This window comes from Colletotrichum lupini, chromosome 9, assembly GCF_023278565.1.
Source record: "Colletotrichum lupini chromosome 9, complete sequence".
NCBI lineage: Eukaryota > Fungi > Ascomycota > Sordariomycetes > Glomerellales > Glomerellaceae > Colletotrichum > Colletotrichum lupini.
The window spans coordinates 3773617-3785119 of NC_064682.1; the positions used below are offsets into that span (position 1 = coordinate 3773617).

At 41.0% G+C, this 11503-nt stretch overlaps 3 protein-coding genes across 3 annotated transcripts; 1 reads left to right on the forward strand and 2 right to left on the reverse strand.

The window, feature by feature from the left end:
- Positions 1–597: 597 nt before the first annotated feature.
- CLUP02_16972 (uncharacterized protein) lies at positions 598–2100 on the reverse strand (the record flags this gene model as incomplete). The annotated part of the gene is made up of 9 exons (XM_049295889.1): positions 598–616; positions 692–724; positions 886–923; positions 988–1015; positions 1094–1248; positions 1313–1560; positions 1670–1715; positions 1780–1983; positions 2080–2100. The coding sequence occupies 9 exons, from the start codon at positions 2098–2100 to the stop codon at positions 598–600; spliced, it is 792 nt and encodes a 263-aa protein (XP_049153036.1).
- A 153-nt stretch (positions 2101–2253) lies between these two features.
- CLUP02_16973 (uncharacterized protein) lies at positions 2254–5210 on the forward strand (the record flags this gene model as incomplete). The annotated part of the gene is made up of 14 exons (XM_049295890.1): positions 2254–2264; positions 2316–2373; positions 2468–2502; positions 2594–2806; positions 2867–2974; positions 3355–3442; positions 3507–3590; positions 3704–3739; positions 4187–4277; positions 4357–4435; positions 4503–4599; positions 4667–4939; positions 5033–5105; positions 5170–5210. The coding sequence occupies 14 exons, from the start codon at positions 2254–2256 to the stop codon at positions 5208–5210; spliced, it is 1287 nt and encodes a 428-aa protein (XP_049153037.1).
- Positions 5211–6524: 1314 nt separating this feature from the next.
- CLUP02_16974 (uncharacterized protein) lies at positions 6525–7127 on the reverse strand (the record flags this gene model as incomplete). Its single annotated transcript, XM_049295891.1, has 1 exon — positions 6525–7127. The coding sequence occupies one exon, from the start codon at positions 7125–7127 to the stop codon at positions 6525–6527; it is 603 nt and encodes a 200-aa protein (XP_049153038.1).
- Positions 7128–11503: the final 4376 nt, after the last annotated feature.

Genomic DNA, 11503 nt, shown 5'->3' on the forward strand with positions numbered 1-11503 from the left:
TTAAACTAGTAGACGTTAGAGCCAAGGTCTCTTCCTAATTCATAGTCTTTAACGACGTCTATAAAATTAAACAGTCCTCCGGGCTTTTCTTCCAGACACAGTTTTATAACCTCATCACGCAAAGATTTTTAAAAAAAAAAAAAAACACTTTATATACACCTCATCTAATAAGCCATCCTAGCCTAAGACCCAGGCGGAGGTAGTAAGTATCGCTATAAAACAACCGTCCAATATTATTATTTTTTAAAAAAAAATACCTATCCCTATGATAAGAAGTCCTGGGGTTTTACTAATAAGCACAACCGCGCCTCCACTATTTACATAATATAAGTAACCGCAATAGGAAAAAAAAACAATGTTTATATCACGGTAGGGAGAGATCGTGGTATACAAAGTGTCAGACTGCCCCAGGACATTCGTTACGGTAATTATTTCGCCTCAAGCGACCTGACTCATGCTTAACCAGAAGTATAAATAAGGCTAGCAAGGGTAACCTTATACAAGGGGGTCACACACTCATTATATAGATATGGGGTTTCTTCCCATAGCCATTCGTTCGTCATACTCATCAATATACACAGAATGACCCCTGCCTGTCTAACTGCTGCTCGATAATCTGATTCTCACTGTGTCAGCCCTCACGAAATCATGAGGGTGGTGTCGAAGATGTACTTGTGAGGATCATACTCACGTTATTGCCTCGTTAGGGTCCAGCTTTACGCGTCTAACCGTCCAGATCCGCCTAACCGTAATTATGCGGTAGTTTTAGGAGGCTGCGAACCCTTTATATCCCCACAATCCGTCACATGATGATTCTATTTCGCATGCTAATCTTATTGATGCTTATGGTTTTGATGGCTAGTTATTCCGTGTCCAAACGCGGACAATTTCGGTTCAGCCAAAAGTGTCAGCTTGATCTGAGCCTAGCGGACAGTTGTTGATTGACAAACCACAGGACAATGCGCTAGCGCAAGCTTCCATCAGCACATTAGGCAGGAGAGGGTAATCCATGCTTCTGAAGATCGCGGCTTTTGTTTATCATATATCCACGAGGCTTCTAACCTACTTCCTTACACTAAACGTATCTACATACATTCTAGCCGAGCTTCGTATGAATAATCCCTGCCTTTGATTGATATCCAATCTGCCAGCACTCGATGAGGGGGGCAGCGACATCGAATAACTATTGCAACTAGCAACCCTTCTTGGTGTCTGTGCAAATGCCATTGCAGCATACTTTCTCACACGCTTGGACCTGTGAAGAGTCAGTATCTTGCAAGTCGAAAATGAAATGTTGTGGACAGTAGCTTACAAAGTTCCAAGTTGGACTAGTTCGGCCTTCCCAAGTGTAACATTTTACAACATTCAAGCCTGAGCATCCCATGGTGTATTTGTTTGGGTTGCAACCTTTGCCCTGATCCTCAGCAAGAATCGACGCTGCAAAGAACGGGACGAAATTGGAGAAGCGCATTGTGATCAAAGGGAGTGAATCGATGTAGTCGAGCAAGGAGATTGTTGGCAATGATAAAGATAACCTAATTGACACGAGACTGACACTGGCTTTTCAAAAGACACTTGTGTGACTGATAATAGCGCTACACGTTGAAGACAAGCACGTTTCAAGTAAAGAATGACGCGGCTTCTGATTGACCGCTTCATTTCCACGGACCTAGGTCCCATAAAAACGCTAAAAGGAAGTTCAATCCTTCCCTGTCCTATCAAACTTTCCACAACAGAGATTGCCTCAACCAGCATAAGGATCTTCAGAAATCAACATACCTCTTCTATCCCAGCAGGCATATAGTGCGAGTGGTGTTGCGAGAATCCGTTTGGTTCCATCACCCACACAACGGGGCTTTTCCGATTCAAGCTGGGGGTATGCCTCACTTGGATTCGACTGTGACCATCCTGTCGATAAGGGGTGCCTAGTACCTGACATGTTGAAGTTTGAGTGCGACGAGGAGTCGAACTCTTGAGCAGCAGCTAGTCGGGCATGGCAAAAAGATTTGACGGCAATGCACGAAGGAGAAGAGTTCGCACATCTGGGATTTTCGGAGTTCGAGGATACCTAGCTGTCACCTTTGGGAAGCGAATTTCCATAGTTGCTATGGCAATAGTGTTTTCAGATTTATGGCAATATTTTGAGTCTACAGGCCAACCTACCTCTGGGCAATGTCGAGGGTTTAGTATTCTGGAGCAACTCTGCAACGTGCAAAATAGATGATGTTCGGTTCGGAATTCGAACCACTCACTATGTTGGATAGGTGGAGAGCTTTTCGCGCAGTCGCCAAACATATTAGGCTGACAGCTTTTAGGACAGTTGACGAGGCTAGCCGAATTTGCCCTGCTCAGCGCGCTGTTTCTCATGAAGGCGTGAGGTCTATAGGTTGATCATACACTACGTTGAGGTGCTCTACCAATTCGATGCGTTGACATGCTTTTGAATTGTCGAGGGCAGACTTCTTAGCTAGCGAGGATCGTTGCTGCTGAGAATTCCAGTTGGTACTCTATTTTGAAAGCTTTTCAAGGTTTATTCGGCATATGTCCTTCCCTGTCGATGATCGAAATATTGGACCATCATCAGACGCTCCAGCCCCATATCAAAACCCTTTCTCGCTAGGATCGTTATCAACATTCCACGCATTCTTGCCTTTCTGCTAGTCACAACGCATGACATTGGGAGCATTTCATTGGACAATTTACAAAATTCTTCGCAGCAGCCCCCAATCTCCGTCTTCCCATTGCGCACATTCCCAAAGTATACCGGCATGAACGATCCATTAAGTGACTGTGGACAAGTTCAGGCGTTCAAGGTTTACTTCGGTTGCTGATATAGTGGTTATCATACCCACATGCATACTCATAGAGGTCTAGAGTCGTGCGGTGACCTGGGGGGCCCCAGCTTAGCGGCTGGCAGCATGCTGAACGAGGAATCAGGTGATGGGAGTGCTCGAAGGATTCATTTGGACCTGCAGTAGCTCTGATTGGATATCCACATCTGTCTTCAATACACAAGTAGCCTTCCTCAAGACCCAACATGTACTTATGATACTTGGCATACGGGCCTAATATCGGTTTGTCCGGACCTAGTTCAGCGGTATCCGCAATCTCGCCGCCTAATTCATTTCTTGTTAGGCCGGTATAAATCAGCGCATGACCGCAAGTCCTTGTTAATATCAAGCGTAAGGGGGCTAGCTTCGATGCTGGGGATACATGAGTCGCTTCGGGCACCGTAGAGTGATATGACAACGAGATATGTTGAATAATACAGGAATAAAACATCTGCTACGCGCCGCTGAGCCCAGACGGCGGATAGGGTCGCTCTAGGGCTTTTCCTCACTGTATGTGCTTGAGCGTCTTTGTCGGTGGTCCGAGCTACGGCTTTGTCTCCCTGAATGAGCCGTTTACTCTGACTAGTGCATGGTTTCAAACTCTTACAAAGGTCTTCTTCAGATAATGGACCCCGGGCAGTCGCAGTGCTGGTTAGAGCCCACATATCACATTAGGAAGCTCGGGGCCCCACGAGTCATACAGGTATCGCAGCCTTTATTGCGCAACATCGCAATGACGGTAATCAAAGCCAACCCGGAGTGCCCGGACCTCCTGAGAATTTGTAGAATCAACAAGATTAATCAAAAATAGTCCACTGAGCCAAGCCCGGTCTCATGCCGGCACCTAAGATTGCAGGACTGCATCGTAGTAGCGCGAAGTTCAAATGTCGGTCAACTTTATTCCTGCTGTAAGTCAAGGTCGCAAAGACAGCCGTTACATTTGATAAGCTTTCAGCTAGAGGATAAGTGTCAGGCGACAGCTTGGCAGCCAGCAATAGTGTGCATATCGGTCTATTTCCTACTTAGCGAGTGAGGTGTTGCTGTTGTTGACACGTCTTTCTAACCTAAAACAAGAAACAGAACAAGGTTTCAAGGCATGATGTTAGATAAACGATGTTGATTTAATGCAATACCACTAAGGTCATCGATCAAAGGGTGATTATTGTGCTTGATTAAGGGATTCCGTCCTATTCCGGTCCGGGCGGGGTTCTGTCTTATATTTACCTATTATCACCGGTTTATGTATATCATTTAATGCTTTTCTAGCATCCCTTTATCCAGACACAGTCGTCAATGCAACATACTCATCCCCATCCATTATGCCACTGCTGACCATACTTTTGATCTAACAATAGTCTTACCTGACGCTAATGCCCGATGTTTCCTTTCACACAACTGGTTCAGTTCCGGCTTCGTTTCACGAATTACCACAACAAACGCATTTGCGTACACGGAATTTGTTTCGCTCTCATTTCGGGCCTCTGACGATCTATTTCGTATCGGCGCGGCGCTGAATTGACTCAAGTCGAAAGTCTCTCGAGCTTCTGGTCCCGGTGGGTGCATCCGATTCTGACCTTTCATTTGCTCGGAGTTGAAATCCAAGCGTACTGACTGCGGAACGGACTCAAACGTAGCGTCACCCAGAGAGAGGCTAGCACTCAACATTCATAGCCCGAGCAGCTGCAGTCGTTGCCGACCTAGGCGAGAATTGCAGGCCTTTATATTACCAGCCGCGTATAATGCGACTGAGCACCCCGTCCTCGAGATCGTCACTTCCCAACGTCGACGTCAACTGAACCCCGCGCCTCTTCCACTCAGCATCACGACAGACTTAGAGAATGGCTGCTAATACGCCTCACGGATATCGCTCCATCACCGAGTACATCCCCCGCGACGACCAAACCGACGCAATTTTTCGGGCCGCTGCGTATCATCGCAAAGACTACTGTCGTTCTGTGATATGGTTCGCACCTCGCGAACACGTCGTGGTTCGTCCGTCGTTAGCAACGCCCTTCTATAGGAGGTCCAATACGGGGCTCGGCTCCCTCGATCGATTACCTCTCGAGCTCCTGCATGATGTAATACTACATCTCGACATGCGTTCTCTTGTAAACTTTCGACAAACAAGTCTCAGGTCAAGACAGACAGTAGATTTACCGTTTCAAGTATCCTTTGCTGGGTGAAACTACGAGGAGATCCAGTCGTCGTACCATCAGTTGCACACTTCATATACGCTTCTCGGCCCCTTGGTGTGTATCCAAGCTGCGCACAAACGTACGTAGTCTGTCACGGCCCGGCCATACTGTTTACTAAGTGGTGGCTCCCAGCAGTCTCTGAGGTAACTGTGAAAGCAGCTTCGTAATGGAGCTCTTGACCTAATGAGACATACGATATAGGATCGAGCTGTTCTCCGATCTTTATGATTTAACTATGATGCACTCTTCAGGGTAACTCCTGGTGTGCAACGTCCACTCTCCGGCATTGTTCCTCTTGACTCGTTTCCAGACGTTCCTCCTATCTCTCTTCTACTGTTTCGAAATGCGGTCCTTCCTCTTCTGCGTGACAAGCTCATCAACTCATTGGTATTCGGCTCTGTCCCAGTCCCGAGAAGCCATCATATTTTCTGCTGTCACATCTCTTGATTCATCTGTGACGGTACCTTGCCTACCCATCTACTTATAGTTACATTCACTCAATCCTCGTTTTCCCGTGACGCACTGGAAATCTTGTTGCCCTCCGGTACTCCTGATTTGTGTGAACACTCCCTTGGGACTGGGCAACAAACTAGGCGTTTCTCATTGCACAGTGATATTCACTTGTTGCCGGAGGTGAGAACTGTCTAGGCGGCGAGGACGAGCGTGGATGCTAAGGCGACGATGGTAAGCCAAGTGGCGACATGCAGACTTTGATATCGATTGCATGAACGCTGACTTGGTCCTCACGGCGCTCGATGGAAGGCTCTCGGTAGCTTTTGGTGTAGTGAAAAGAGTCGCAATCGTTCTCTGGAGTATGAGTCTGTAAGTCGGAAGGTGGATAAAGCTTTGGTGATCAATCGTGGTTCTACCAGAAGGGGTTCTCAGTGAAGATGGATAAAAGAGATCGCAAGGTGTGATATTAAGTTGATTACTGAAGGGCTGTGAGCGTCTGATGTTGAGCTCGGCTCACTTCCATCTTATACATGAGTCCCGTTCCTGAACACGGCTCTTCTTGGTGATTACCTTTTCGTGTGGCCGTTGTGCGTCTGCGGGGCAGGCTCTGGTTTTGGTCTTGCATGTTGAGGCATAACGGTACAGTAACCAGCAATAGTGACGACGAACACAGTATACGGGACCGCGTAGGCGCCGAGTAAAGAGTAACAATATTTGTGAAGAGCCGTAAAGTTCTCCATAGCAGAACCACGCAAACCCATCCAGGCTCAAAATATCTCGAAGTCCATAAGAACCCTCTACCGTTGGCGCTATCACGAATTGTCATCTGACCCCAGAACATCACAAGCACTCAGGTGGTCGTGGCGGTACTCAAATTGACATCTCAGTCCTTCGGTCAACAACATGTCGACGTCCAAGCCCAATGGCGAGTACTTGAAGTCTAAATTGCTCTGGAGCATTCTTTCATCAACTTTGCCAAGTAGCCGCGAAAGCCTCCTGACATGTGCCTCTGGGCAATCTACGATACATGTGATTCCAACCTTTTCTACTCGGCAACCTCCTCTCCCGTCCCGAACAGGGCGACGATTTCTCCCAGCAAGCCGTCCTCGCCAAACAGTCCATCGCGCGCATCTCTCATCCGAGCCGTCAGCTGGTCTAAAGGCTGTTCCTTAGACTCAAACGTATGGATGTGAGACGTGATGGGCTGCCCCTGTCTGTCAACGCGTCCCGTTGCTTGAGCGACCTCGTTGATATCCTTGCTGAGTCCATAGTGGACACAGTAATTGGCAACCTTCAACCCATCCAGTCCTGTTCCACACAAGCTATATGTCGTGATGAGGACTTTAGTCTGTTTGTTCATGCTCCTCATTAGGATCCCGTATATATGGCTGTAGACCCGCTGGACGTGGCACCGGATCACATCATTCATTCGGTACGTGCTGGGCGCGCTGACGGACGTCCTGTGTGTTTTCCTATCTGATACGGAGGGCATGCGGGATCTGGTCAACATTGCTTCGTCATGGACCCAGAAACCAGTCAGTCTTCCCTTGCCTCTTCCTCGCCTCGTCGTCGTCGTCGAACGCGCTGTGTCTGGGGACTGTTCGGTCTCGCCACCGGAAAGAAAGGTGACACGAGAGATCCAAGCCATCTTGGGGAAAGGCCTTCTAGCCCCTGATGAGGACAGCTTCTGCTCGACGAGTCGCAGTATCTGTAAGGGAATGATGCCGCGGATCCCCCCTCCATCGATGCTCAGAACGTTGACGCCTTTCGTCTTCGGCCTCCCCTTGTACTTGAAGTCCCTGACCCGCCTCGCGCAGAGGGGGCAGGTGGTGATCGGGAGTGATCCGCACGCCGTTATACGTTTTCCTCTAACGGCATTTTGCCAACCGCGCTCTTCAGCACCGAAACATAGTACGCAGGTATCACGAAGCTAGCCCCGAGACGCCAAGCGGAGATAGCTATAAATTCGTCTCTCTAAAGAAGACCTGTTAATATAGGCTAGAAAGGGCTTATATAGAAGATTAATAGCGTTATTATAGCGGTAATAAGGGCCGTCTTATTTATTTAAAAAACAACGCTAATTAATAACTTTTTCTAAGACGCTAGCTTATTATTAACTAAAGTCGCCTTAGAGGGCGTCTACTTATAGGCCGTAGTCCGATTATAAAGGATTAATTACTAATACCCCCTTAGTCTCGTAGCTCTCTTAGTAAGTATAGTAATAAATAAGACTATAACGGACGGTAGAACTCCTACTGAGATATAAAAAACTAGCGTTCTTCTAATTATAATACTTACTAAGGTTATAGTATTAAATAGTAATATAAAATAAAGTAAAGGTTACGAAATCTTTTAAGGCCTAGCTAAAAATAGTACTAAAAAGCTATATAGTCGTCTTCTTAAATAGCTCTAGGGTAACGAACGGAGCTATAGAATACGGCTTTATTATTTACTAAGACTTTAAATATATAATATAAGGGTATAGCTAACTCGGATTAGTAAAAGTATTTAATACCGAGGTTAAAGGAGCGCGAGCCGGCCTTAGAAAGGCGCTACTTATTAATTATAACTATTTAATTTATATATATATTAATAATATTAGCGTTTTATAAAGTATCTACGGTAAGGCGCTAGACTTATTATAAGAGGCCTTTTTTAAAATCTAAGAAGTAGCTAGGATTTTTAATATACGGACGTATTAGTCTCCGGGATACTAGGGTATTAAAGGAAACGAGGCCGCGGATTAGCTAATTAAAAAAAGAACGACGCTATTAATATAAATAGGTTAAATAGTAGTACTAGTGGGTATTAAGCGGCTTATAAAAGAAAAACTATAAAGCTAGTATAAGAGATAGTAATATAAAGCGTAAAGGCCGTAGTACGTAGACTTAGGGCCTAAGGTAGCTCTATTTAGCCCTCTTAAACTAGCCTTACTACGGGCTATACTATATTACTTACTAGCGGTACGATTAAGTTATAGAGATTTTAAATAATATTATTAACGTTTTAATTATAATAATACTTTAATAACGTGCTTTTATAGAGAGGCAAAAGACGTAAGTATTACGGCTAGCTAGTTATAATAAGTATATTAGTAAAAGTTAAGGCTACGAATACTAAGTAAATAGTATTATAGTTATAAATAGCTTTCCTAAAGCTATATTTATAAGTTATAAAGTAGGTAAGGCTTTAGTAATTAATTATAGTCTTATTAAAAGGGGTTTTTAATAAAAATAACTAAAAGTAATTATAAGATCTAATACTAAGTTAATTATTAAAAAAGCTATAAAAAGTTTATCCTTAAGCCCAGCTTAAGTCTATCCTATATATAAGTCTCGTTCTTAAATATATCCTTTATTTATATATTTACTTAACGGGCCCCGTATCTTAAATATACGGGCTCTATATTTTTAAAAAACGGGGTCTATATTTTTAGTATATAGACTTTTTTATTTTTTATTATTACGTAACTTATCTTATAGTTCTTCTATTCCGTAAGAGTTATCCTATATTCTTATACTCTTATATATATAATATATTATAGCCGTTATAAGCTTACGGGGCGGGCCCTGGTTTTAGTTATATATATTAAGTCGTAATACTTAAAGCCTCGTAAGTTAGTAATTAATTTTTTAAAATAGGCCTTAAGAAATCCTATAGGGCTTATAGGCTCGGGCGTACTATGAGAATAGAGGGTTAACTACTGTTACCTTCTTACTAGCGTTAATTAATAATAAACTAAATAGCTTATTATTATAACTTAATATATATAACTAAGACTAGGGCCTGCCCCGCAGGCTTATAATAGCTATAATATATTATATATATAAGAGTATAAGAACATAGGGTAACTCTTATAGAATAGAAGAACTATAAGATAAGTTATATAATAATAAAAAATAAAAAAGTCCGTATACTAAAAATACGGACCCTATTTTTTTAAAATACGGAGCCCGTATATTTAGGATACGGGGCCCGTTAGGTAAATATACGAATAAAAAATATATTTAAGAACGAGACTTATATATAAAATAGACTTAAGCTAGGCTTAAAAATAGACTTTTTATAGTTTTTTTAGTAATTAACTTAGTATTAGATCTTATAATTATTTTTAGTTATTTTTACTAAGAACCCCTTTTAATAAGACTATAATTAATTACTAAAGCCTTATTTACTTTACGATTTATAAATATAGCTTTAGGGAAGCTATTTATAACTACGATACTATTTATTTAATATTCGTAGCCTTAACTTCTATTAATATACTTATTACGACTAGCTAGCTATAATACTTAGTAAGCTATACCGTACTATTATTACTAATAGTTAATATATTCGTACTATTTAATTAGGTTTTCGTAGGGTAAACTTACTAAATAGGAGCAATTAAAGTATTATAGCTAGCTAGTTATAATAAGTATATTAATAAAAGTTAAGGCTACGAGTACTAAGTAAATAGTATTATAGTCGTAAATAGCTTCCCTAAAGCTATGTTTATAAGTTATAAGGTAGCTAAGGCTTCGGTGATTAATCGTAGTCTTATTAAAAAGGGGTTTTAATAAAGATAGCTAAAAGTAATCGTAAGATTTAATACTAAGTTAATTACTAAATAAGTTATAGGAAGTCTATCCTAGAGCCTAACTTAAGTCTAATTTAATAGTCTATGCCGTTATTAACTCGCGAAGATATATCGCTTATATTAAAATACGATAGTAAACGAATTTAAAAAGCCGAATTAATACGGACTTTAAATAGAGTAAAACGGCTAGTTAAAGAAGAAAGTTTAATAGTATAAGCCAGAGCCCCTATAAGCTCTTAAAGCGCTTCGCTCCCCTTTTTTTTTTTTTTTTTTTTTTTTTTTAAAATTATATAAAGGCTCTATGCGTTTCTCTTTTCCTTTTTCTTTTAAATAAGGGAGCTTTATTTTGCTCCTTATTACTTTTATTATTCGCCTTACCTTTTTTTTAATCTATTCTTTAGTACTCTTATAGTATTACGCGCCGTAGTTAATAAATATAAAAAACGACGATACTACCCCTCCTGCATATAATAATAAGGAGCATTTTAAAACCTATGCCGTTTCTAAATATAATTAGATATTACTAAAAAATAATAAAGAGATAGACTAGTAGTGGTCTTTACTAACTAAGATCCTTTCGTAGCTATTATTAGTAGGCTATATTATTTTTCTTTTTACGTTCGCCTTGCTAAAGAGGTCGTAAGTTCTCGAAAGTATAAGTAAGGTTAGGTAGACAGTATTATACTAAGTTAACGACTATTTAATTACTCTAGCCTCTATGCTCTTAGGCATTATATTTATTAGCTTAGCGTAGCTATAGTTTAAGTAGCGTGCGAACTATATTTAAATATATTAATATATTATTATATAAGACGCCGTACTTAACTAGGTTCTGCGCGCGTTAATACTTATAAAGCTATAGTTCGACGTTAGTTAACTCGCTTATTAGGTTTTTATTAACTATTTTAAATATATATACGGTATACGGGGGTTAATAGTTTATAACGTTAATAGCTACTATAACTATTACCGGTTAGTAGCTAGTTATATCTTACGTTTTGTGCGGCATCTACTAATATTTACTAAATAAACTACGTCGCAAGACGGAATAATAGCTCAGAAGACGTTATTAGGAGCTAGTTTTTTATATTTTTATTTTTTAGTTTATTTAAAAATTAGTATTATATTTCCTTTAAGAAAGAGTAGATATATAGTCATTTAGCATATACATAATATTATTTTTAGCCGTACTTAGATATAAAATAACTTAGATATTAAATATTACAATATTTATTAGCTTTACTTAGAATACTATATATATAAGCGGATCCCTATATCTTTATTACTCTTCTCTACGGTATAATATTAAATTCTACCTAACTTAGCTCTGCTTATATCGAAATATTATATTCCCCTATAAAATAATATTATATATATAAGTATTATACTAAAAGCGCCTGTTTTTATAATAGTAAACGATTGTTAAATATATAATAGCGTTTAAA